Source organism: Phragmites australis, chromosome 2 (genome assembly GCF_958298935.1).
Source record: "Phragmites australis chromosome 2, lpPhrAust1.1, whole genome shotgun sequence".
NCBI lineage: Eukaryota > Viridiplantae > Streptophyta > Magnoliopsida > Poales > Poaceae > Phragmites > Phragmites australis.
The window spans coordinates 49714177-49740592 of record NC_084922.1 but is presented as its reverse complement, the minus strand read 5'-3'; the positions used below and the strand labels follow the sequence as shown (position 1 = coordinate 49740592).

Below are 26416 nucleotides of genomic sequence, written 5' to 3'. Positions count from 1 at the left end.
GTAAAATTAAAAAATTTAGACTAAAATTATCTTAAAATTATTAACGTCACATATTTTAAACATTACACGAGAACCTAAAACGTTATCTACGTAGGAGTCTGCACCATCAAGCACCTATCTTTTTTTCTTCAAGGAAAGCACCTAATCCTTCACCTCCACTTTCGAGGTTGCATAAAGGAATGGAGCGGCGTTCCGTGAAGCAACGCCCTTTATATCTGTGGCAATGGTGTCTTAGTTTAACGGGTCCAATCAAAATCCAACGCCATACAAAGTAGCTAGTACTTGATTGGCCTGTTAGTGTGATGCATATGTAAAAAATATACTACATTTTTATCTATTTCTTTCTATCTGACATTTTCAGTAGTTCGAATAAGCTGTGTATGTAATTAAGTCGTATATATGATAACAAAATTAAATGTTAAACCATTAAAAATATGTTTATAACATTATAATTGTTATAGAATCTTATTGGTATTATATTAAATTATCTCTAATCATATTTCCTTCATTTCGTTCTCTTTCTGATTTCTCTTTTTATTCTCATTTAAAAAACAAACTTAGAAATACCTTTGTAATAAAAACCGTGAGAAATGCCTATCCAAATCTCCTCTGTTTGACTGTAAAATACCGATAACATCGAATCTTAATGGGAGCGGCGAGGAGGAGGAATATGCACCCCCATCCACGAAGAAAGCAGCGTCTTCCACGCGTGGAGTGGAGGATCCCTCCGCCGCACGGCGTCCTCCTTTTTCCTTAGCCTGCAAGGGAATCGCCTACCACAACTGAAATTCATCGAGAGCAACGCCACACGGATACACGGCGCAGGTCAACGCGTAGAAGATCTCCACTTGGGAAGAGCACCCAACGAAGCGCGTCGTCGTTCGTGGGCCGGCTGCACGGCGTGTTCACCCACTGCAGATCGAGCCCACTTCAGTGAACGGAGACAAGAATGGTCTATACTCTATCGGGACCCTCCATCCACTGCCTTGCGGCTGAATTCACTGACGGGTGGGGCCAAACTAGTTGGGACCACGTGTCACTCATGCGACATTACTCATCCCTTACCCCCCGCGTGTCAGGCAACCGCCTAGTCCTCACGCGCATCCCGAGGGACCTAAAACCCACCATACTCCTCCGCTGAAAGAGGGTCCCACATATACTTGGACCCACACGTCATAGTCAGAGTAAGGAATGCGCGTCCAGGAAATACCCTGGCAGTATCCTCCGATCCCCTTCTGTGCTATATAAGGTGAACAAGCATTCTCTGTAGTCTAGCAATTGAGCGCACAGATACCAGATAAATTTCGAAGAATCTCGAGTCTCCCCACTCCACCGAATCAGACGAGGAAAAAAATCGTCTTGAGTCCCCGGCATGGCGCAGAGGACGCTAGAGCTGACGCTGATCTCGGCGAAGGATCTGAAGGAGGTGAACCTGCTCTCCAAGATGGAGGTGTACGCCGTCGTCTCGCTCTCAGGCGACCCCCGCTCGCGGCAGCGGATCCAGGCCGACCGCCGCGGCGGCCGCAACCCCACCTGGAACGCCACGCTTCGCTTCACCGTCCCGGCCTCGGGCCTCGGCTCCCTCCACGTCCTCCTCCGCGCCGAGCGCGCCCTCGGCGACCGCGACGTCGGCGAGGTCCACATCCCCCTCTCCGAGCTCCTCTCCGGCGCCCCTGACGGCCCGGTCCCCTCCAAGTTCGTCGCGTACCAGGTCCGCAGGATCTCGTCCGGCAAGCCACAGGGGGTTCTCAACTTCTCATACAAGCTCGGCGAGGTCACCAAATCGGCCGGCTACGCTCCCAACACCGCCTCAGCCGCGTACGCGCAGCCTCCACCGGCCGCAGCGTACCCGCCTCCCTCCGCCTACCGGCCAGCGGGCATGGCCGATGCGTACCCGCCTCCCTCCGCCTACCCGCCGGCAGCCAAGGCGGATGCGTACCCGCCTCCTACCGCCTACCCGCCAGCAGCCAAGGCCGACGCGACCTACCCGCCCCCCACCGCCTACCCGCCTGCGGCAAAGCCCAACGAGGCGACAACAGCTTACCCAACCCCATCCGGCTACCCGCCCGCGTCAGGCAAGCCGGTGACGGCATACCCTGCCGCCGGCCCCAGCACCGCGGCGCCCTACGCGGCTTCTCCTCTGCAGTACGGATACGGCTACCCACCGCAGCAACCGGCCGGCTACGGGTACCCGCCGCCGCCGCAAGCTGGGTACGGGTACCCGCCGCAGGCTGGGTACGGGTACCAGCAGCAGGCCGTGAAGCCGCCGAAGAAGAATAACCTCGGGTTGGGGCTCGGGGCCGGGCTTCTCGGAGGCGCGGTCGGCGGGCTCCTGATCGGGGATATGATCTCGGATGCGTCGTCGCACGATGCCGGCTACGACGCCGGGTTCGACGACGGCGGTGGCTTTGATTTCTAGAGCGCTCTGATGAGGATGACATGATACAGCTGATGTCTTTCGTTTTGGATTTGCTTTCTTTTTTTCTACCTAATTGTGAGGACCAAATTATGCATCTTACTGTCTGCTAGGGTAATGTAAATACGATGCATCAAATGATCTAGTGTATGAACTGCAGTTTTTGTTCAAATTTTTACACCGAATGTTGAATCTTTGTTAGTCTGATCGATTCAAGTGTTGTGTTGATGCGTTTGGATGGAAACTTGGTGCGGAACTCAAATGTCGACGCGCATTTGATGCATAGAAAGCTGCTGCGATTCTCGTCTAATTTGTTTGCGATTCTCTCCGGCTAGGGCTAATGCAATGTCTGCGCGTTATAGGATTGGACGCATGATTCTCAGGTGCTGACATGACTGGCTCTCAACGTTGTCGAGTGCATCGGCGGTTTTGCACGATGTCAGAACACTTCGGTGTCAACTTTGACCATTTCAGCAATTACAAAATCACAGAGGTTGATGGTACCTGATTTTTAGATACACCTGCACACGCACACACTCACATACCATGTTTATCACTAAAAAAATCAACATTAATAAAATACATAATGAGCAAATCTAAGTTTGATTTCTAGTGAGTAGAATATCATCCAAGCCAAAACTTTGCCGATGGTACCTCGATCCAAGCCAAAACTTGATTCTCGATGGTACCTCAAAATTGAATCATGCATGATGATGTAGAGTACGACCTATCATCCCATAGAAAAATTGCAAACATAAAATCCATAAGTTTTATACTAGTTCTACAAGCAAAAGTATACTCCTGATCGATTTGTCTATTGGAATATGTGCTTCGTAGCCACACTAGTTAAACAAAAATCTTTTCGTCCAATTGCCTACGCTTGAGATATCATCAATCAATGTTATTTATTTATTTTATTTTTATTCCTCTTTTCGTTTTTATTTTTTATTTTCTCTCATCTTCAACAACTTTTCTTCGAATGAATTCGTGAAGAAAAAAAGAGGGAACCTCATCGTAAAGAGAATGATATTAGAATTTATTCATGATGAGAACTGTAAAAGTAAACCATTGAATCATTGAAAGAACTAAAATCCCTTAAAAAAAATTCTTGTCTGCGAAATAATTCGTTTGGGATGGTGGCGATAGCGTGCCTGAATTAATCGTTTCTTCACTCGAAGTGATTAGGGCGCAAAATCCACAGAGTGGAGTACGTCGTATAATTCTACGCTCGTATACCAGTCAGGTACACAAGGCTACGTACGTCGGTACGTGTATAGCGGCGTACGAGTACAATTTAGTAGCTCACAGCAACGCGTACGCCACGATAGGTATGTGCTGCCTTCCCCGCTACGCCAACCCTAGACGTACCCCGACCGATGGCACAAATCGTAAATACACCCAACCTCCAGCCCCACTTAGCCAACCTCATCCCTGACTTTTATCCGCACCGCCAACCTCCGACTCGCGCAAGGCGCAACCCCACCCTGTCTCCCCGTTCTGCCCCGCTCCTCTCCCATGGCGACGCCCGCCACCGAGCCGGCCCCACCGAACCCTAACCCCGTGTCCGACGACCCGCCGCCGCCGCAGACGGAGGAGGAGGCGCCGGAGTCGCCGCCGCCTGCTTCGACCACCTCGATCGAGTCCACCCCCTCCGGCGACAAGGAGAGCGATAATGATTCTCAGTCCGTCTCGTCGGCCTCGTCCACCCCCGCGGCCGTCGCGGCCGCCGGGGGCGGGGCCGAGAGGCACTTCCCCGCGGCGAAGGACCTCCTCCACATCTCCTTCAACCAGGACTACGGCTGCTTCGCGGCGGGCACCAAGTCCGGCTTCCGCATCTACAACTGCGACCCCTTCCGCGAGATCTTCCGCCGCGACCTCGCCGCGGAGGGGGACAGCGGCGGGGGAGGCGGTATCGGCGTCGTCGAAATGCTGTTCCGCTGCAACATACTCGCGCTCGTCGGCGGCGGCGATAACCCCCACTACCCGCCGAACAAGGTGATGATTTGGGACGACCACCAGAGCCGCTGCATCGGGGAGCTCTCCTTCCGGTCCCCCGTACGCGGCGTCTGCCTCCGCCGCGACCGCATCATCGTGGTCCTCGAGAACAAAATTTTCGTCTACAACTTCTCAGACCTTAAGCTCGTGCACCAGATTGAGACCGCGCCCAATCCGAAGGGCCTCTGCGCGGTGTCGCAGCAGCCTGGGTCGATTGTGCTGGTTTGCCCTGGTGCGCAGAAGGGGCAGGTCAGGGTGGAACACTACGGGGCAAGGAAGACCAAGTTTATCAATGCACACGCTTCCCGTGTTGCGTGCTTTGCATTGTCAATGGATGGGAGGCTGATTGCCACTGCTAGCACCAAAGGAACGCTAGTCAGAATCTTCAATGCTGCTGAGGGCAATCTTCTGCAGGAAGTAAGCTTTCTTAACTTATATGTAATGGTGAACATGCAAGTTCTGTTGGAGAACGTTAGAATTGACAAAAACTACATTTGGTTGAGTGCATAGGGGAAAAATATATCTTTGAGCAACTCCTGGATGTGAATGTCAGAGTAATGCTATTTTGTGGTCAAATGTGCTACTTAGCTAGCATTGTATAGAGCCGGCTCATATGGATCACTTTTGCACTTTGTTAGCTTCTGTGAGGAAACTCCACAAGGCCTTGTGAATATTTTCTAAGTTTATGCCTTCTTGAATTGATAAACAACTGGAGCTTTCTAGTACACTGGCCTTCTCCATTATGATCATTTACTCGGACTTGTACCTTATAAAATTATAGAGTTGCAACAGGATTTGCGCTAAAAAGTTGCTATGCTTTGTCTCACTTTGTGTGCTGCAAATATTTCTTCTTGATGCTAGAAAATTTTGGGAGTAGGCCCAACTTTTTTCAGGTCTTTTTTTGTGCTACCCTTGGTTCCTAAGCGTAAATAAACACAGTGGGCCTCCTCCACCACTGTCAACATTAGAACAAAATTGAATTTCCATCCAAACAAATTTGAACCTTCAACTTGCAAATTTGATAACTTTCAACTTCATAATCAAACTTTGACCCGAAATTCTACGTTTTTTGTTCCAAAATCAAAGTTTCAATCCTAAAACCCCCAAAGTTTCAACATTAAAATCACACTTTCAACCTTAGATTTCAAAGAAACTTCACTTAGGGTATTCCACCTCCCCAAATTGTGACCATGGTAACAATGGTGGCGCTGAGCCTGGTAATGGAGACCATGGAATGGGTCTAGTTAGGGAATGGGGAGGTGACGGTGTAAACAGCCCTGGTGAGGCAATGAACTAAGATGGCTAGGATTGCTGGCACTGCCTTTGGGCCGGATGTGGCGTTGACCATCCCGGTGATTCATTGGCGTGTAAGGCTAGCGCAGGTTGTGTCTAGTGTGTGGAAAGGTTGAAAATTGTTTGAGAAAATAAGAAAAAGAATGCATGCATCCAACAATAAGCTCATGTACTAGTGTTCTTGGATTAAGCTTAAACCGGTAATCCAATCACACCGTTCATGAGCACCCTTATTGGTACCATGCAAACTTGATAAATGCATCCAACAGCAAGCTCATGCAGTAGTGTTCTTGGATTACTAGTGCTTAAATTGGTAGCCCATCCACACTGCTCATGAGCACCCCTATTGGTACCATAAGGAAGGAGCGTGCAGAGCTGTCTGACACATTCCCTACCAGTTTGATAGGATGTCTGAGACTGGAAGATGCCCTGGACGGACAGTTAGTTCCTCGTGGCTGCTAGCTTGATGACAATTCAATGGGGTCCATGGATTGGCAAATACACGTTTTTTTTAAAGTATTTGGATTTGAAGAAAAAAACATATAAAATTGTACTGTGAAGTGCTTCTGTTTTTTACCGATCAAGTTTCCTACTTATGGATCTCTTTGTGTAACTATTACCAACCTATGCTGCCCTTTAGTATATTCGCTCTTGTGATTTGCTATTCTTTGATGATTAGCAAACTTATGATGTGATGAAATCTTAACATTTCCTTTACTGAGGGTATAGTTATTAATTGTGTCTGCTTTCTTCTCTTGTAGGTAAGGAGAGGTGCTGATAGAGCCGAAATATATAGCTTGGCTTTCTCAAATAATTTGCAGTATTTGGCTGTATCCAGTGATAAAGGAACAATACATGTGTTCAATCTAAAGATAAATGTGGGATCAACTGCAAATGATAAGCCTCTGCCGGCTCCAGATCCTGAAGTTCCCCATATGAGTCCTCCTCTTTCTTTCATTAAGGGTAAGTTCCCTGTCTGGAAAACCCATGTCTGGAAAGGGCACCCTTTTGGTTTACTCCGAATGATGTTTGTAGGCTTAAAACCTCTGTTTTAGAATCTACAAGCTGAGTATTGTGATTTACTTTATAGAACTTCCTTATTTGACGCAGCATACTTAGGTGGTTGGTTTGTATCAAATCATCCATGTTGGATGAAGCTTTTTTAAGGCTGAGTATGCTATATTTTCTCTCACTGAATACAAAATAGTACAAGAATAAAAAATAACCCTTTGCCCCCCTCAATCTCTTATTTATAAGTGAATTCCTTTAAGATTGTTTTCTGTCCTTTATACTCAGTACTCCTTCCTTATCTTTTTACAGGGCATATATGGATTTGAGAAAGTCTTTCAAAGTATACGACCATTAATTTCTCTTACAATATATTATCAATTGCTACCATGCTCTTTGTGTTTTAGTATTAATAAATACGAAATATTTAAATTTTTACATAATATAGTTCATGTTTGAAAATTTATTAAGTCATATGACATAAGTACTAAATATAATATAATAAGATTATAAGTCATAATATTGTTAACATAAGTACTTAATCAGTGAGAAATATAGATGTTGGAGTTTTGAAAAAAGAGCAAGATATGGTGTCTTGCTAGGTTTTTTCATAGATCAAACTTATAAGAAATGTTTTTATGCCTTCTAGCAAAGTTCGATATTAAAATTGACTTTGTTTTTGGGCATATTGGTATAGCGGAGCTATCTCTAACTACAAGCTATGGCAAATAGCGCAGCTATTTAGGGCAATAGCGCTTATAGCTCATATAGCGAAAGATTGGCCTGTTGCTTTGCGTTTGATGTCTAAAACAGCTATTGTGCAGCTATAGCTAGCTATTTAGAACCTTAATTGCTACGAAACCAATATCTTACAAAAAGATGTGTGAAATACGAATCTATTGATACATCTTTTGTACACTAAACATGTGCATAATTTGACTAATTGTAAGTCAAAAATTATGAAGTTTTACCTTTTCGAATCCTAATATGCCCTCTATTTTGGAACGGAGGGAGTATCTGTTGATATATTGGCATGCTGGAAGCTTGGAACCAAACACTCTGTGGATTGTCTGGTTGGGTCTTAAAAAAGAGCTGGTTTTTGTTTTGATGGTTAAGCATACAACGAGAATATGCCTTGACTATGTGGTCTTTGATTTATACATGTTAGTTACCCGGGATGAGTTAAAAGCGATCTGGATCTCAAGATGAAAGCGTTGGGCTATTATCAATTTGCCTTTCATATTTAGGCTTGTATTCATTTTTCACTTGTCTATTTTCCATCACTGGTAGGTGTGTTGCCGAAATATTTCCACTCCGAGTGGTCGGTTGCTCAATTCAGGCTGCATGAGGGTGAGCATTATATTGTTGCATTTGGACATGAGAAGAATACCGTGGCAGTTGTTGGTATGGATGGAAGGTACGGGCATGAAACTGAACACGTTCTTTTAGTACTGTAATTTGCAGCTGCAGATTTGAACTTAATAATCTATTTTTCATGGGTTTGCAGCTTCTACAGATGCCAGTTCGACCCAGTTAATGGAGGAGAAATGCTGCAGCTGGAGTGCTACAGTTTCCTGAAACCATCGGATCAACCGTAGCAACATAATCGTGTACCTGGGTTGTACAGTATCTTTGCGCGCACTCATTCTTCTGGGGGCTAAGCAAAGCTAATATTATTTGTAAATATATCTTGGTGTTGGTTCCCAAGTATGTTCTGTGGAGGGTTGAAAGAACCTTGTGCAGATGAACATGATAGAATGCATCGTTGTTTATGAATAATAGCCTTACAATGTTTCTACAATTCTTTTTTATCAACTAACTGATAGGCTCGTTCCGCTAATGGTCTGTTGTTCCTTCGTGAATAAATCAGCAAGTGTTAGACGTTTTGCTTGTGAGCTGATTGCCGGGTCTATTCTGGCTTTTTATTATGTTCGTACAGCAATTATGCTCGTGTGTTTGATTGATTGTGTCGAGGGTATGCTGAAAAGTGAGTTCGTGATTGGTGTTTTAATAATTGATGTGTGCATGTATAATAGATTTAGAGACAGAGTTATATATGCTTAGGTTTTTTTAAAATAATAGTTTTACGTGTTGTGTTATTTTATGGAGGATCTTAATTAGTTACAGATGTAGTTTTAGCTAGTTGTTAGATTTGATCTTTTCTTTTTTTTCACAAACGGGGTCGTCATCTTTTTATATAGTAGGGAGGAGAAGAACTTATGTGTAGGTTCAAATAGAAGATTGTGACCATCCTAATATCTAACCTAAGCTATAATTACAGAGGATTGTCCTTGACCACTTGCTTGATCGGCCTGCTGACAACGTTTCATCTGTCTCGTGGCGCCGCGTCGATCTGTAAAAGTCTCACTCTGTATTATTTAATGCTACGAGATGGGACAAGACCCCTCTGCGCCGTACCTAACTTCGTCCACTAGAGTTGACGCCTGGGGAAAGAAAACACTAGAGTGGATGTCAATAAATACGATTGGACATGTTGTGTTAGATTTGGTCCTGCAATCAGTGAGACCGAACGCGGGTTTTATGTGATGGTGCAGGAAGACTGGTCGCGTATGCCTTGTACTATTCGTGGGAACTATACCCTAATCGCGTGACCGATCAATTTTAGGAAATATACGTCTTTGACCGTTATATCCGTCGTAGGGCTCATTTTTCAGGGTACCCCTTCACTCAATACATCGACAGTAACCACTGAACTTCCTTGTGACCATGGCCCAGTCTGGTCACACCACTTGGGCCTCAGATGCTGTCAGTTCTCAGAGTGCAACTCTGAACTTCGCGTCACATGGGGAGGTTTAAATATCCCGAGAGGGAAAAAAGAGGGTACGGGAGATATTGATTGTTGTTGAACCTGAAGGACTCTTGGTTCCTTCTGTGCGCCCCCTCAGGTTTCGAGCGGTTTTGAAGGCCATGCTAGTTGAGGTGTCGCTGTAGTTTAAAAAGGAGGAGTGCTTGATGGCTTTTCGAACCACCCGCTCGCCTTCCTTCTCACCCTCAAGCTTTTAGCGCATAGAGTTCATTCGCCTCCATCCCGCCCTGCATTCTGCCCCGTAGTGTATGCAAGCCTTAAGGCCATGACATATTCCACTACCTCATCGCTGGAGAGGTCGATGACATTAGATGGCTCAGCGGGGCCAGAGTCGGCTTCGACTCTGAATCTGCTCGCGCGTGGTGCTTCCGGAAGCGGCAGTTGCTGCGAGTATGCTTACGAGGTTGAAGCTAGCGACCATCGAGCTCACGCCCTTCCAAAGAAGGCCATCCCCCTCCGGTTCATCTCTATCTCCCACCCGGGTGGACCCCTCGGTTGAGGTCATCGATATCTATGATGACGAGGAGGGGGTAGATTGAGACCTTGTGGAGAAGGAGATCGATGAAGAGGGCAGAGTCGGAGATGAAGCGGAAGGAAGGTATGGAGGGTGCATCGATGCCGGTCAACAACCCCAATAGGGTCTTTGCGTTGGCCACCTTCCATGGACCTTATGTCGGTCGTCGTTCGATCCATGGAGTGGTGAGCTGTCGCTCCAAGGAGGAGTACAAGAGGTTCCTTGACACATTCAAAGGCAAATAGAGGTGAGAGTTCGACGGATCCTTTCTGTCAACTTTGCGCTAGCCGCTTGAGCCAGAAAGGATAGGGCAGACATGTAATAGGACAGTTAGTCTGATCGGATGCAACTAGTCGACCTGTAATCAAACCTTTCCATGAATGAAAAAAGCATGGGGGTTGAACGCCTGTTCTTGTTCTATCCGCATGCTACTAAAGTTCTTGGTGCGCAGAACAAGACACGGCTCGGCAAGTCCGTTGGGGGCGAGTAGCGCTCGGCCCTAGCGAGGACTTGTGGCCTAGTGGTTGTTGTATCCGGCCTTCTGGTCGTTTGGCATCTTGGTCACTAAGTCCTTTAGTGGTCATTGAGCGTGGTCATATGCTGTGGTCAGAGAATCAATATGTCGGGAGCCCGTGGCTTGGTTGTGAAGTCTTGCAAAACGGAGAGTCTATTTTTTTTTAATTTAAGAAATTACAAGTTGTATTCCATGCTTATCCGAAAGGTTCTATAAAATAGAAAGACAAGCCCTTGAACTATAAAATAGAAAAACAAGCCCATCTTCGAGTGACCCTACACATAAAACCTGCACAACAAGATAATATTCCAAGAGTTGTGTAATTCACGGCCATCCTCCATAGCTAGCTTGACCGTGCTAGGTCGTGTGATGACGATCACTTTGTAGGGTCCCTCTCATTTATGAGAGAGTTTATTCCGACTAGCCTTATTCTAGATTTGCCTAAGGACGAGGTCGCCTATAACCATTGTTCGCTTCCGCACCTTTCGGTTGTGGTAGCGTCTTAGGCTCTGCTGATAACGGACGGCTCAAATTAGAGCGAGATCACGGAACTCTTTGATCAGATTTATGTCATCCTCCCATCGGGCCACCTGGTTGTTATCTGAGTAATTGTTGACTTAGGACGACTAAAGGACGATTTCAGAGAGGAGCATTGCTCGGTGCCAAAAATCGGGAAGAAAGGGGTTTCGGATGTAATCCGGCAAGGGGTTGTTCGCAACGACTAGAGTACTGTGGGGAGTTCGTCCACCCAGTGTCTCGAATAACTTTTAAGCCGGTCAAAGACCCGAGTTTTGATCCCTTGTAGTATCATCCCATTCGCCTTTTCGACATGTTCGTTGCTTTGGGGGTGAGCCACAGATGCATAGCAAACCTTCGTCCCGATCTCTTCGCAATAGTCTCGGAAAGCACTACTGACGAACAGAGTTTTGTTGTCTGTTATTATGCGGTTTGGACTGCCAAACCGCACTACCAGCCCTCGTATGAACTTAATCATGGTTGTGGCGGTGATCTTCCTGACGGGCTCAGCCTCGATCTGCTTAGTGAATTTGTCGATTGTCACGAATAGGAACTCAAAACCACCTGGGCTTTAGGAAATGGTCCCAAGATATCAAGCCACCAGACAGCGAAAGACCAAGAGAGTGGTATGGTTTGCAGTGCCTAGGCTGGTAGGTTGGTATTTCGGCCGTGGTACTGACACGACTCGCATCGTTTCACCAGCTCGCAAACATCTTGGAGGGCAGTGGGCCAATAAAATCATTGCCAAAACGCTTTTCTGACCACGGTGCGGTATGATACGTGGCTACCACATATCTCTTCCTGAGTGATGTATTTCAGTAAAAAGATGTTGCTCCCTAAGCGGTAGGGCGTCCCTCTACCAGGGAGTATCTGCGGGTTTACCGTGAGACCTTTTCTATTGACGCATCATCGTTAGGGACTGCTTGATTCTGAAGTTAGTCTAAGATCTGATCCATCCAGATCATACCCGAATCGAGCAGGGCGACCATGTGATGGCCGACCGAGGTCAACGGCACCGAAGGATGCGTTGCCTCCAAAGGTATTGCCTCGGGTGCTCCATTTCTGAGCGAAGCATCCCCTTCACCTTGGCATGAGATCGCGGTGGATGGTCGTGAGAGTCTTTCTTCAAATACTCTGACCGGGACAGATTCAAGAGAAGAAGCTAGACGGGCCAGCTCATCGGCTAGAAAGTTGTCCTTGCGAGGGACATGCTTGACCTCAAAGCCGACGAAGCGTCGCTCTAGTCTTCTCAATTCGATGAGGTATGTCACCATTGTCGAGTCAGAGCACTGAAACTCCTTTTGCACCTAGTTCACGACTAGTAGCGAGTCCCCTATCGCCAATAGTCATTTAATAACAAGTGTGGAGGCTGCTCGCATTCTGGACAAGAGGCTCTCATATTCAGCAGTGTTATTAGTGGCTGGAAAATATAATTGAACTACGTAAATGAGGATATCGTTGGTAGGTGAGGTTAGAACCACTCTAGCCTCGACTCCCTTTAGTGCGAATGATTCGTCAAAGTGCATGGTCCAGTGTTCGTCTGTCTCTGGTCTCTCGGGCTCAAAGGATGACCACTCGGCTACAAAATTGGCCAGCGTCTGGGACTGGATAGATATTTGGGAGATGAACTAAAGATTGAATCACCCGAGCTCTACTGCCCACTTTGTTGTTCTTCCTGTCGCATCTCTATTATGGAGAATTTCTCTAATTGGGAACGAGAAAATCACCTTGATTTTATGAGCCTGAAAGTAGTGTCTGAGCCTACGAGAGACCATTAGGGTGGCGTATAGCAGTTTCTAAGCATGTGGGTACTGAGCCTTTGCGTCGTGTAGGACCTCGCTGACATAATACACCAGTCGTTGGAGACCTTCCCGCTCGATGACCAAGACCACGCTCGCGACCTGTGGTGTTGAGTCAACATAGAGCAAAAGCTTCTTGTCGGGTCGAGGCGCGATCAATACGGGAGGGGATGAGAGGTACCTTTTGAGCTCTTCAAATGCCACCCATGCTTCTGGTGTCAACTGGAAGTGGCCGTTTTTATTTAGGAGTTTGAAAAGCGGTAATCTCTTCTCTCCTAGCCTTAAGATGAACCTGATTAGATCAGCAATGCATCCTATTAGTTTCTGAATATTCTTTAACCTGATCGGGGATGTCATCTAGTTGATGGCCTTGATCTTGTCAAGATTCGCCTCTATCCCTTGATGAGACACGAGGAATCCGAGCAACTTCGTTGACAGAACCCCGAACATACACTTCTCCGGGTTCAGCTTCATGCGGTACTTCCGGAGATTGTCGAACATTTCTTGAAGGTCTGCGACCAGGTCTATATTGGTTCTTCTTATGATGACCAATTCATCTAGGTCAGAGAATAAGTTGAATACACCGTTGATAAGTGGTACCGGCATTTTTACATAGCAAAAGACCTCAAAGGTGAAACAAAAGTCATCTTTTCCTTATCTTCCCTAAACATACTAATCCGATGGTACCCCGATCGAGCATCTAAGAAACATAACATATCACTGCCGGCCGTTGAGTCAACTAGCTAGTTGATTTGGGGAAGAGATCCTTTGTGCATGCCTTGTTATGGTCAGTGAAGTCGACGCACATTCTCCACTTGCCATTATGCTTTCGGATCATGACTGGGTTAGCGAGTCATTCTTAGTACTGCACCTTCCGAATGAAGCATGCTTTCAGGAGCTTGTCGATCTCCTGACGAAGCGCTCCCTTCCGGTTGGCTACAAATCGACGCGCTTTTTGCTTTATTAGTCGCGCGTCTGGTCGCACAGACAACTTGTGCTCGATCACATCCTTGGGGACTCCGGGCATATCAGACGGACTCCATGAAAAGACGTTCGTGTTTGCATAGAGGAAGGTGATGAGCGCGAGTCCCTATTTGGAGTCAAGTGCGGCCCCTATCTAGACTAACTTGGTTGGGTCGGTGTCGTCCAAGCTCACTGCCTTGAGCCAATCGTCTGGGCTGGCGATGACATGGACCTTTACCGCTCGCCCGCTGGGTTCAGCGGTCACGGGTTGCGATCCGGTAGTTAGCTCTACCATATTGAGACTCCTCTTATCGTAGTGCAGGGCCATTTTGGCATTGCCAACAATGGCGATGGCCCCTGTTGGCCCATGGATTTTGATCGCTTGATATGCATAGTGGGCAATGGCCATGAACTGGGCCATCGCTAGTTGTCTGAGGATCGTATTATATGCGGTTTCGAAGTCGACCACATCGAACAGGACCCTTTCAGTTCTGAAGTTGTCTCGCAAGCCGAAGGTAACGAGCAGCTCGATTTGCCCTAGGGGCTTAGCCGAGGAGCCCGGGGTGATTCTGAAGAAGGGTTGAGTGACCTCAACAAGCTCCTCAAAATCTGTAGGGCATCTAGCACATCGGTGAAGAGGAGGTTGATCTAGCTCCTCCCGTCGACGAGTACTCGGCCCAGCCAGATGTTCTGCATCGTGGGTTCGACCACGATGGGGTTGTGACCAGGTGGGGAGGTTGGCCTGGCCGATAGTGAGCGGAACTGCAACCACTTTAGGCGCAGGCTCAGGCCCGATGCAGTCGCCCACACCTCCCAGATCACCGACTTGTATTCCCTGTAAGAGGAATATGTCGCGATGCCTCCGAAGATGTGGTGGACCATGTGATCGGCATGCTGGTATCCTAGTGCCGACTGATCGGGGGCAGCCCTATCCTCATCGTCCTTGCCGTGCTTGTGCTTAAGCTCCCCGAGCTCCCAGTCGATGATGCCTCGAACGACCTTGCACTCGATCAGGTCGTGGGAGTATGTATGGTGGATCGGGCAGTAGCTCGACCCTTTTTCCTGTCTTTCTTCTCGAAGGATCGTCGTGTTAGGCCGGTTTGTTCGACCGTTGGGACCTTAGGAGGTCTGGTCTTGCGCTTGCTCTTCTTGTCCTTTCAGCCGACCCAACAGGCGGGCTTGTCCGAAGCAAGTCATGGCCTGACGTCGATATGCCATTCTTAGGCCTCAGCGGTGCGTGCACTTGTTCGCAAGCTCGAAGAGCTCGGTTGTGCTTCGAATTACCCGGGTGCCAGCTTCTCGACCATTTTCTAGTCTTTGACCCCCCGCTTAAATGCTATGATCACAGATTCTCCCGTGATCCATGGAATGGTGTTCCAGCATTTGGTGAAACATCATATGAAGTCTCGTAGCAACTCTCCTTATCGTTGCTAGACCTAATATAGGTCTTCCTCAACCCTTGATCGAGCCAAGGTTCTCTGAAAGTTGGTGACGAATTGGTCACACAGGTCCGCCTAAGAGTGAACCGACCCGTAGAGGAGGTTAATCAGCCAGGACCGGGCGAAACCAGTCAAGACAGTAGGGAAGTAATTGACCATGACCTTTCCATGGCCTCCCACAATCTGCACCATACTGATGTAGATTTACAGGAACACTCAGGGTTGGTCGAGCCATCATACTTCTCGTTTAGGACTTGCCGGAACATTGTCCGGCCAAAGTACCTCCCATAACCGGGCGGATAGGGCATTGCACCCTATCCCGTAACGGGGAGCCAGTTGTTGTTGGGTGGCGGCACACTCCCATGGGGAGAGATGATGGTCTCAGGGTCTCGATGATGGGGTGGAGCCATCTTATGCCTCCATGTAGAGGGAAGGTGTGCGGTAGGTCTGCTTGCCCCCTTCCTGCTCCCGCTAGTCCAGTCCTCCTACTCTTTAGTGGTCACCTATCTCTGGATCACACCACGGAAGATACGTTGGTGCAGAGAGTCGCGTAGGTCAAAAGGTTGGCTGTACCGACGTGGTGATGGTCCACGAGTGCCCCCTGTGGTGAAGGTAGCACATGACTTATTCCACAGCGTGCCCTGCCGTGACCCTTGGCAACCGTGACCTCACTGCCTTTGCGATGGGCACGGTGCATATTGACACGGTCTATCATCAGACGGTCTTAGTGAAGAGGGCGAGATGATCACGTAGCCACGGTGCAATAAGTGATCCCTCCGGTATAAGTATCGTTAGGTGGCTAAGGTGCACTCGCAAGGTCTGTAGGTTTTGCGCTGGCGTCATAGTCTCGTAGTCAAGACGCTGGACGTGGAGCTGTGATAAGTCGTGAGGAGGGAGCCCCCTGACGCTTGGGCGGCACGATGGCCTAGGTAATGACACCATCATAGACTGCGCCCTGTGTAGGATCTCCTCACGAAGGCGCTGGGGATGCAAGGGTTATCTCCAATCACTGGCCTGTCTGGCGCCGGACTGGTTTCTCTCTAGACGCATAGCCGAGGGTTCGCCATCGGTGGTTGGGACGTGAGGGCCTCCAACTCCCCCTGCTGCATGGTCCGCCATGCAGACCTCGCGTTGGGTCTCGGAGCTCCCGGATTTCGTCTCAGTGTCCCATACCTAGAACACACCGGGTTAATCCCAGTGGTACCCCATGACGAATATCTCGTAGCGACCGGGGTCCTCGGAATGGGACTCTGCGCGGTTGTCGTGGATCCGGCAATGAGTAACCTGATCAAGCTTTTTAAACTTGATGAAACGACGAAAACGCGTCCCCATACCTGGTGCGCCAAATGTCGATGGTTAGTCCCAGATAATGATTTGGGGGTATACTGGACAGCAGGTGCGTGCACGGCGTTTCGAGAATCGATGTGTGCGCGTACAATGGACTTAGTGACACATAGAGTTATGTAGGTTCAGGCCTCTCGGAGAATAATAACCCCACATCCTGTGTGTTGTGTTATGGAAGATCTTAATTGGTTGCAGAGATAGTTCTAATTGACTGTCAGACTTTAATCTTTTCTTCCATTACAAACAAGGTCCTCATCACTTTATATAGTAGGAAGGAGAAGAACTTGCATGTGGGTCTAAACAGAAGACTCTTCTCATCATAATATCTAACCCAAGCCATCATTATGGAGGATCATTCCCGATCACTTGCTTGATCGACCTGCTGACAACGTTCCGTCCGTCGTGCGGCGTCGCGTCGACTTGTAAAAGTCTCACTCTTAATGCTACGAGACGGGACAATACCCCTCTACGCCGTCCATAACTTCATCCACTGGAGTTAGCTCCTGGGGAAAAAAAACACTTGAGTGGATATCAATAAATGCAATTGGACAGGTTGTGTCAGATCTGGCCTGCGACTAGTGAGGTCGATCGCGGGTTTATGTGATAATGTAGGGAGACTGATCGTGTATACCTTATACTGATCGTGTGAATCATACCCTGGTTGTACGACCGACCAGTTTTTAAAAAATATACGTACTTGACCGTTATATCCATCGCAAAGCCGTTTACCAAGTACTTTTAACTCAATACATCGATAGATTACGTATTGTAGACTTGCAGTGACGGTGATATGGCTAGTGTTTTGTCTTCTTTGATGACTGGAAAAGTAGCGGGGACACCGATGACCCCCCTTTCCCTGGGGTTTGGTGTATGCTGGCAGCGATGGAATCGTTGGCAACTTGAAATTTTCATAACTGAAAGGTTAGTTAGCAAACGATCATTGGCAACACTTGTTTCTTCATGCGGGAGTATTTTGCAGCCCTTTTAGGCTCTGACGGCAATCATAATTTTTGGAGCTGCACAAAGATACTAGACTGACATAAGTGTGGCATTGCTATGAAATGTGCCACAACAGGGTCACAGATCACCTCCTTTACTTCCTCCCCCCCCCCCCCCTGAACACAGATCACCTTGATACGCAAAGATCCCATGCATTTTAGCGAACCGGTTCGTGTTAAGCAGTTGCACTAGCGGCCATTGGATGTTCGTATTAAGCAGTTGCACTAGCGGCCATCATGTAGCAGCACTGTAGTATAAATACTACACCGAAATTACTGTAGCATTTTGTATTGTAGTGATTTATCTGCACTGTTCACCCCGGAAATGGGCAGCCGAGAATCGGTGCAGTCGCGGTTGCAAGTTAGCACGTGAAAAGCGTGGCGAGGTCTTCAAAGTTTCGCACCTTGCCAGAAGGAGGCCCGTCGATTCGATCAAGAGCATCTGGCAGATCGCGGATCGGATCCGTCCCCATGTGCGACCGTTCGGAGCGAGCAGCATCCGGCATCACCCACCGCTTGCTTCCACACTCCATGCCAATTCACACATGCCATGCGCGACGTGCCGCCTACCTACCCCGCCGGCCCGGCTGCCATGCGCCATCAAGTCGCCGGCAATATAATGGCGCCATTTTTTGGCGGAAATATCGCGTCCGCCTCGTAGTGTCATGGCAATTTGCCATCATCATGTGCGTGCTAGTCACCTACGCCGATAATGGCATGGCCACACTTGTGCCGTGTCGTGTGTGGTGGTGATTGGCGAGCCCGTCGCCTCAGCTATTATAAACGCACACGCCCTGCTGCCTATCCATCCTAGCGTGGACGCGTCAGACCTCTTGTCCGGAGAGGCTCGGCTTGTGTGTGAGAGGGGATAGCGAGCGCAGGGAAGGAGGAGGGAGAGATGGCGCCGTTGAAGCTGTACGGGATGCCGCTGTCGCCCAACGTCGTGCGCGTGGCGACGGCGCTCAACGAGAAGGGCCTCGACTTCGAGATCGTCCCCATCGACCTCCGCACCGGCGCGCACAAGCAGCCCGAATTCCTCGCCCTCAACGTACCTCTGTCTCCCTGCCGTTCCCTTTGGCTTCGATTTCTCACACCGTGACTCGAGCTAGCATCCAAACCTCTGTAAAAACATCGCAGGGTGTGTTGCCTAGATCTAGTTTTGCTGTCTCTGATTTGTGGTTTCCTTGTCGCAGCCCTTTGGCCAGATCCCTGCGCTGGAGGACGGCGATGAAGTTCTCTACGGTAACTAATTCGATGCTCTATTCTCAACTAATTCCTCCAACCGGTTGAACGATTTTATTGCGATCCACACTGTCCGCCAGCTAGATCCAGATCTAGTAACACTATCGTACTAGTTGACTGCTTGGCTTTTGTCTGTCTGAATCTGAAAAAGGGCTGGCTTTTAATCAATTCCAGAATTTATATACTAGTATCTCGATGCTATTCAACCAGTGGAGCAGGTGTTAAACTGTCAAAAATTCTGAATTAAAAAAACTCGATCAATCTAAAAAGAACTAATGGGATGGTTATTTAGAGGACTTGAACCTAGACGATCTAGAGGTACATCCGTACCCTAACCAACCGAGCTAGCTCAGTTCCTAGAAAAACTCTGAATTCATCAACAAGTCAGGGGTTTCTCACGTGTCTGTGCTTAAAACTGATAAGAATGAGCCAGAATCTAATGCTACTTCTTGGCGTTGATGCCTTGTAACACACCACACACCTAAGTGTTTTGGTGACGTGGATTTAATACCATTTTAGTAGTTTAAATAGATTCGGGCTAGTTTATAAGTCTTTGTGTTCTAAACTTAACAGGTTGACATGTCCGAGTTAACCCTTTACACGATGCAAGTGTAAAAGAGATAATATACTAGTGTTGAAAACCTTTTTTTGGGCAAATGTGTGCTTAAAACTCATTAGTCCCTTTAACCCCAACCTTCTTGATGCTGATACTTGTGTCAAAAGCACGAGACTAAGGGTGCGTTTGGTTGCTTGCATGCTTGAGCATGGCTCGTATCCGTGAGTCATGCTCACCTCAGCTAGCCTGAGTGCATATAGTAGTATTTTATTTGGTTGCCTATATCTGTTTAGCTTGGTTGAGAAGAGATTGAGTTTGATTGCTCACACGGAGACATATTGTATGAGATAAAAATGTATAAACAAAGTGTTACCATGATATTTATTCTATATCATTGTACTATTATAGTCCACAATTTATCTATTTAAACCTTAATATTCTTCGAAATGTATTAATATACACCAATAACATCATTAGCTGGGCACAGGATGCAGCCCGGTTATGTAGAAACGACCAAATTCCATGTGTCTACAGAACCAGGCTAAGTACCTGCATTTGCATGTCAAGAGTCAGGCTCAGACAATCAAACACCTATTGTCTGCATTTTATGGACAAGCTGAGCTATACACGGACAACCAAACACACACTAACTGTGACACTCACCTGCAGAGTCCCGTGCGATCAACCGCTACATCGCGACCAAGTACAAGTCCGACGGCCCGGACCTTGTCCCGACGCCGTCGGCCAAGCTGGAGGTGTGGCTGGAGGTGGAGTCGCAGCACTTCTACCCGAACGTATCCCCTCTGGTGTTCCAGCTCCTCATCAAGCCCCTGTTGGGCGGCGCCCCCGATCCGGAGGTGGTGGACAAGCACGCCCACGAGCTGGCCAAGGTGCTGGACATCTACGAGGCGCACCTGGCCCAGAACAAGTACCTCGCCGGGGACGAGTTCACGCTCGCCGACCTCAACCACATGTCCTACCTGCTGTACCTCAGCAAGACGCCCAAGGCGGAGCTCGTGACGTCCAGGCCCCACGTCAAGGCGTGGTGGGAGGACATCTCGGCGCGCCCCGCGTTCCAGAAGACCGTCGCCGCCATTCCCCTGCCGTCCGCTTGAGCTGACTCAGCCTCGAGGTTGCCGGCGGTGCCCAGTGTGCCGGTGGACGTTATTGACGTCTGCTCGAGTCAGTCGAATAAAGTGTCGTGTTCTCTGTAGTACACCGTTTTGTGTGTTTTATCACTCGTTGGACGGGCTCGACTCTGGCTTATGTTTGTTGTTCAATATCCTGATACTTATCCATCCTTTTATTCTTCTTACCTAACTTATGATTATTTTTTTCACATATCTCTTTAGCATGAATCTTAACCCAAATGAATATTTCTGATAAGCTACGGGTGTGCAAGGCCATGTGAAAAATTGCCTTCGGACGATCTAGAAATGGCTTGCCACTCTGTTTTTAAGTTTGGCGGACTTGCTAGTCCGGTATTGCAATGCCGTGCATGCTGGTTTCTATTGTTCGTGCGCATGAGTGATAGAGCCATGGCAGGGCGTGGTACGGAGACTTTGATGCGCCGAGGCTTTTTTCTTGACGCCGAGGCTTGCAGGCTGATTACAAAGCCTATGATGTTGCGAGGAGAAAGCGATGAAGTTGCGAGGGAAAGCGATGCCAACGTCGTCGGGCTAAATCCAAGAGCCCAGGGCTGCATCCAGCCAGCGGCACCGGAGCATGGCGACCGAGCCCACAGCGCTGCCGGTCGCCGCCGCAGCCGACAAAGCCGGTCCACACGCATTGGGCCACATTCCTGATAGGCTTTGTAATCAGCCTGCAAGCCTCGTCGTCCATCGGCCTTGGTATGACTTGACAGTCGATCTGGCCGAGATGGCAGGGACGGCCGGCCGGCACGAACAATGGGCTGGATCGTGGGCTCGTTGCGTCTCTTATTGTACACATACACATGGGAGAGCCTGCCCTGCTCATCAAACGTATATATAAACATACACACTCGTCCCAGCAGCATCTCGTCACATGGCCCTGTTTTGCAGTCTGGCTTATTCCGAATTGCGATAAGCGATAACGATTCCGTGGTTTCCCGTCTTAGAAAATGTAACTTAATCGACGGATCGGATGGAATTCGTTCGCCTTTTCCGGCTGAGGCAAAATTTCCATATTCCAGCGAAGCCTTTTCTGCCGCCGAATGGGTTCCAGGTTCCACATACCGTAGCGGAGGATTTGTCCTCTGTGCAAAAAGCTTTTCCAGATTTTATCATTGCAGCTGCATAGGATATACAATAATCCATTTTTTGTCACACTTACAAATGCTGACTCCACGTAGACGTGTAGTCCTCAGCAGTTTGACGTGCACGGGACTGTCCAGCAGTATGACGTGCGAAACGCAAGATCCGCCTGGTCTAGTCGACCCGATGAGACGACGCCGTGCGATGAATTCGACCGCGACAGGTCGGGGGCCGGCCTGCGCTGCGCTGCGCGTCCGCGGGTACAGGCGGAGGCGGTGCAGCTGTCAGCGAGGGCGGCACGGGGTCACACCGGGATCCCAACATGCCCCCTCTGCACTGGCGACACGTACGACGGCGGAGACCATCCGTGGGCCGCGGTCAAGATCCTCCGTCGGCATCAGCTACCTACCTAGCGTATCAATGCTTGCTGCATGGAGTTGCGTCATCGGGCGGACCGGGCTAGACTTGACGCCGAACGTAGCGCACTGCACGCGCATGTGCTGCCCCCTGCCGCCGGGCCGGGCTGGGAGTCTGGGACGAGGCGGCGTCCTGGCTACCGCTCGATCGGTTAGTCGTCCTAATTAAGGTTCCAAATCTCCACCACACTTGCGTTGTCAATAATCGCTAGTGGGTCGAGATCGTAAATACGGAAGATGCATGAATGCTCCTCTGATCGTGACTACTCAACAAGAATCAAGTCAATGCCTGCAGTTGCCGCCGAATTGTTTTCTTAACAGAGCAAACCTCGGCTTATACGAAAAACCAATAAAAAATAACAGGATAACAATTCACATATACACAAACGGGCGCTAGGACTTCACCTTACCAGATCAAGATCAAGGGACAAGAGAGAATAACCGCAACCGAAGCAAAACAAACAGCTGGTGTGCACTAACTTATTATAATGAGCGACCAATTGCCCTACAGCTCATGAACATCAAAAGGCATGCTCCCAGTAGGGATGAATCCTTGCACCCACTTCTGATCTTTGTCACAACATCATTTACTTTGATCTTATCATCGTCTCTGAGCAGTGAGCTCTATCTATACACGAAGGATATATTTGGCTCTAAGAAGCTGACACCATGTGTCATTAGATCCAGAGCAGATTTTCCAGATCTATTTGACAAGTATGCATCTGTTCATGATCATAGTGTTCATAATGTCAAAACATCCATAGTCTTTTGGCCTACAGATGGCCTCTCATTTGGTCATATGATATTTGTTCACATCCTCAGCCCCCCTCCAGAAGAATCTTGATCTAATCGTGTCCATATTGCTATGGGCACCAATAGATAGATGGTAAAAACCTATAGTGTACATGGGGAAGCTGAATAGACAAGAGTTTGTTAGGGTCAGCCTACATCCAAAAGTTAGATTTTTGCCTCTCGAGGGATCTAGCCTGTTAAACATTTTGGTGATAACTCCAGAGAAATCATCCATCCCCAAACGATGATCAGAAATAGGGATGCCCAAATATTTGAGGGAGAGATGTCCCAATTTAGCGTATTTGCCTATTTCTCTTGATCTATTTGGTTTGTTCCAAAAGCATGTGCCTTACTCTTGTGAAAGTTGATCTTCAGCCCAGATAACCACTCAAAATAGTATAAAATGATCTTTAGATTGAGGATTGAGCTGTTAGAACCATATATCATTAAAATGATATCATCAACATATTATATGTGTGTGATCCCCCTAGGCAGCAAATGGTCAACAACTCCCTAAATGAGACCCTTATTTTTAGGTTTAACCATTAAAATATTAAGCACATATGTTGCAATGTTAAAGAGAGAAGGGTACAGGGAATCCCCCTGTCTCAAGCCTTGATAGGTTTAAAAAATGGTCTCCTATGACCATTTATAATTATGCAAACTTTGTCCCCCCTGACAAACTGTATGACCCAATCGGTCTAGACTGAAGGAAAACCTTTTCCATTCATAACTTCTTCTAGGAAGACCTACTTGACCTTATCATATGCTTTTTCGAAGTCAAGTTTCAACAGCACACCTCTCTATTTAGTCCTCTTCATCTCATGAATTAACTCATGAAAGATAACAACCCCTTCCAAAATATTTCTACTTTTAACAAAGGCAATTTGACTATGACCAATAACCTCTATATGAGCATATAGAGAGCGAGATTTAAGGAGTCAGTTGGAGATGCTCTAAGCGGATACAAGGGTTGATATGTGATTGGTTGCTCGCATGAAAATAATTTTTTTATAATAATAGGATCCGCCTACATAAAAGCTTATACTTGTATCCGTAGAGTTAAACTGATACAATGAATATGAACAATCAAATATGTTTTTCTTTTCTTATCCACCTAATCATGTTGAAGCAAATTCGGACAATAGAACATACTTTAAGATGATACTGTCCTAGTCAAAAGCTGGCGATTAAGGCAGACTCCGGCCCACTGCCAGTAAGATCTGCTAGGCCCGTGAAACGTCGTGTATGCATGGCCGGGGGTGGTGGTGGTGACAGGCACCGGGCAGGGGAAAAGGCTGGCTGTCGCATTCTACAGAGAATGGAGATGAACCTTATATTCTCACTCAACTAGGTTGGTGGGACTTGGGGGTAGGACGATCGAGGTGAGAGAAAGAATTGAAGGGAACCGGCCGTCCGGTCGTGCATGGATCCTCTCTCTCTATAGATATTGTATTACTCACCGTAAAGTCGAATATACGATCACAATGCAAGCAACCGAGAAGAGAATATATGAGAATTCGCATCGCCGATTTGTTGTCGTCACCCGTGACGCATCACGTACGCTCTGTTCCAATCCGACGATGCTTCCATATGCCTGCCTGCCAGCTAGCTTAGCTTACCTAAGTGTGTAGCTAGCTTAGCTTCGTGGATCGAGGATTGGATTCCATGGATATCACTATTCGGCGCACTGTGCACGCACGGCATAATGCCGCCATCACTCATCGCTAGCTAGCTCATTCATCAGTCTTGTTATATTTGCTCCATCTACGCAAGAACGCACCTAAGAATCTACCACGGTAACCTGGCATGCATAACCATAGGCTCTGTCCTGGTCGTTCCATTCTGATGCGCAAAAATGGAGCTCGGATGGCGTCCTGACCGTCCATTCTGGTACGCTCGCCTGGGCCCGGCGCGGCACGACCGGAGCAGCATGCACGTACGGCTCGCGCACATATACCACGGCGCCGGTCGACCCCCCCATGACCCATCGACAGGCGCCGGCGCGCGTACGTACGCAAGAATCATCGATCAGACGGGCGCGGCCCTATTTATAGCCCCTCGCGCACTACTCTCCCCCACATCCCAACCGGGCCGAGCACAAACGAAGCACTACAGACCTCGCGGCCAAAGAAAGAGAGGCAAGAGCAGAGAAAATCAGCCACGAGATCGAGCATGTCGGGCGTGTGGGTGTTCCGGAACGGCGTGGTGAGGCTGGTGGAGAACCCGACGTTGGGCGCGGCCGCGGCGGCGTCGGGCAAGCGCAAGGCGCTGCTGCACACGCCGTCCGGGGAGGTGGTCTCGTCGTACGCGTCGCTGGAGCGCAAGCTGGCGGCGCTCGGCTGGGAGCGCTACTACGCCGGCGGCGACGTCGGGATGCTGCAGTACCACAAGCGCTCCTCCGTCGACCTCATCTCGCTGCCCAAGGACTTCGCGCACTTCGGCTCCGTTCACATGTACGACATCGTCATCAAGAACCGCGATGCCTTCCGCGTCATCGACGCCTAGGCCGCCCGCCCTCCGTTGAGTTGCTTGCCTGTTCATCTAGCCATGCATCTAGGTACGTACGTGCGTGCGTGCTTGTTCTTGTGTACGTGTGATCTGTATGTACGTTCTTACAACGTATATGTGTGTAATGCCGCACGTGGCGTATCGACGTATATTGATACTACACGTGTGCATAGGCCTTCCAAGGAGTCGTGGATATGGTCGATTTGCATGCTGTGGTAATTTTTTTCACTGCCTTTGTGTCTATTCTTTCGATGTCTCATGTATGTGTTCGATCGCTCGAATCAATTAGTTGCAGTAAAGTGGAGTGTGTGGTCAAAGATGCTCTCAAGTTCACGTGATTTAGAGGAGCTATGTCGATCGTGTTGATATACTCTTGAGTACATGGACGTTACACTATCGCCAAAAAGAAAGGGTACAAATATAGATGTTACACAAGAAGTGACAAAAGAAGGGCCGTTGCACTCGGGCATTTTAGACCCATCTAGCACCCGAAATTGTGGCCGTTGGATGTAACGATCGGATGGCTCACATATCCTCATTCACCCAAATAGAACTCTACCAGCCTTTCCACATCGCCGTCACCCCCATCGGACTCTTCGCTAGCACGCCGCCACCCAACGTGCCCCACGCCGGCATCAACTCCAAACGCCAGCGAGCCATTTCCCGCGAACCGCGGCTTCAACTATATCTCCTTCCAAGACACCGACGAGCCTCTCTACCATGCTCTTCCCCCCTCACCCTACTTCCTCGTCTCCAATCACTCCTAACTGTTGAATCCACCGCTACTATTCACCACCAAGCTAACCCACCTTTGACTGACTGTTTCTTTAACTCCCCTATCACCGACTTCGCCCACAGCCCTAAGCAGCCGTGCCACCTCACCGGACCGCCACCCACCACCGCTCCGCTCACCAGCTGTGACCTTTCCCCTAAGCCTGCCCTTGACTCCCCCGATCCTAAACCTGAACCTAAATTTCTAAGTCTAACCTTTAAAGCTCGCTCAAGACGAACAAGATGAGATAAAAGAGGAGGAATAAAA

At 48.4% G+C, this 26416-nt stretch overlaps 4 protein-coding genes across 5 annotated transcripts; all 4 read left to right on the top strand.

Annotated features, from left to right (window-relative positions):
* Positions 1-1262: 1262 nt before the first annotated feature.
* Positions 1263-2594, top strand: LOC133909547 (protein SRC2-like). Its single transcript, XM_062352017.1, has one exon. It carries the CDS (start codon positions 1373-1375, stop codon positions 2417-2419), a length of 1047 nt encoding a protein of 348 aa, XP_062208001.1. The 5' UTR covers positions 1263-1372; the 3' UTR covers positions 2420-2594.
* Positions 2595-3546: 952 nt separating this feature from the next.
* Positions 3547-8599, top strand: LOC133909545 (autophagy-related protein 18a-like). Of its 2 annotated transcripts, none has more exons than XM_062352016.1 (4): positions 3547-4828; positions 6466-6667; positions 7025-7055; positions 8003-8129. In XM_062352016.1, exons 1-3 carry the CDS (start codon positions 3932-3934, stop codon positions 7039-7041), a joined length of 1116 nt encoding a protein of 371 aa, XP_062208000.1. In that variant the 5' UTR covers positions 3547-3931; the 3' UTR covers positions 7042-7055; positions 8003-8129. The 2 variants fall into 2 exon arrangements, with proteins under 2 accessions (XP_062208000.1, XP_062207999.1); XM_062352015.1 differs by lacking the exon at positions 7025-7055 and adding an exon at positions 8220-8599 and having other exon boundaries at positions 3560-4828.
* A 9683-nt stretch (positions 8600-18282) lies between these two features.
* On the top strand, positions 18283-20690 carry LOC133909543 (glutathione S-transferase 3-like). The gene is made up of 3 exons (XM_062352013.1): positions 18283-18674; positions 18820-18868; positions 20094-20690. Exons 1-3 carry the CDS (start codon positions 18525-18527, stop codon positions 20537-20539), a joined length of 645 nt encoding a protein of 214 aa, XP_062207997.1. The 5' UTR covers positions 18283-18524; the 3' UTR covers positions 20540-20690.
* Positions 20691-24883: 4193 nt separating this feature from the next.
* Positions 24884-25620, top strand: LOC133909544 (flowering-promoting factor 1-like protein 2). The gene has a single exon (XM_062352014.1). The coding sequence runs from the start codon at positions 25042-25044 to the stop codon at positions 25372-25374; it is 333 nt and encodes a 110-aa protein (XP_062207998.1). The 5' UTR covers positions 24884-25041; the 3' UTR covers positions 25375-25620.
* The last annotated feature ends 796 nt before the right edge of the window (positions 25621-26416 follow it).

Excerpts from the sequence above, each read along its gene's own strand:
- LOC133909547 (XM_062352017.1), top strand. The coding sequence starts at position 1,373 with ATGGCGCAGAGGACGCTAGAGCTGACGCTGATCTCGGCGAAGGATCTG.
- LOC133909545 (XM_062352015.1), top strand. The coding sequence starts at position 3,932 with ATGGCGACGCCCGCCACCGAGCCGGCCCCACCGAACCCTAACCCCGTG. Across the intron at positions 6,668-8,002 it reads TCCTCTTTCTTTCATTAAGG|GTGTGTTGCCGAAATATTTC; the intron begins GTAAGTTCCCTG and ends CATCACTGGTAG. Across the intron at positions 8,130-8,219 it reads GTTGTTGGTATGGATGGAAG|CTTCTACAGATGCCAGTTCG; the intron begins GTACGGGCATGA and ends ATGGGTTTGCAG.
- LOC133909543 (XM_062352013.1), top strand. The coding sequence starts at position 18,525 with ATGGCGCCGTTGAAGCTGTACGGGATGCCGCTGTCGCCCAACGTCGTG. Across the intron at positions 18,675-18,819 it reads CCGAATTCCTCGCCCTCAAC|CCCTTTGGCCAGATCCCTGC; the intron begins GTACCTCTGTCT and ends TCCTTGTCGCAG. Across the intron at positions 18,869-20,093 it reads CGGCGATGAAGTTCTCTACG|AGTCCCGTGCGATCAACCGC; the intron begins GTAACTAATTCG and ends ACTCACCTGCAG.
- LOC133909544 (XM_062352014.1), top strand. The coding sequence starts at position 25,042 with ATGTCGGGCGTGTGGGTGTTCCGGAACGGCGTGGTGAGGCTGGTGGAG.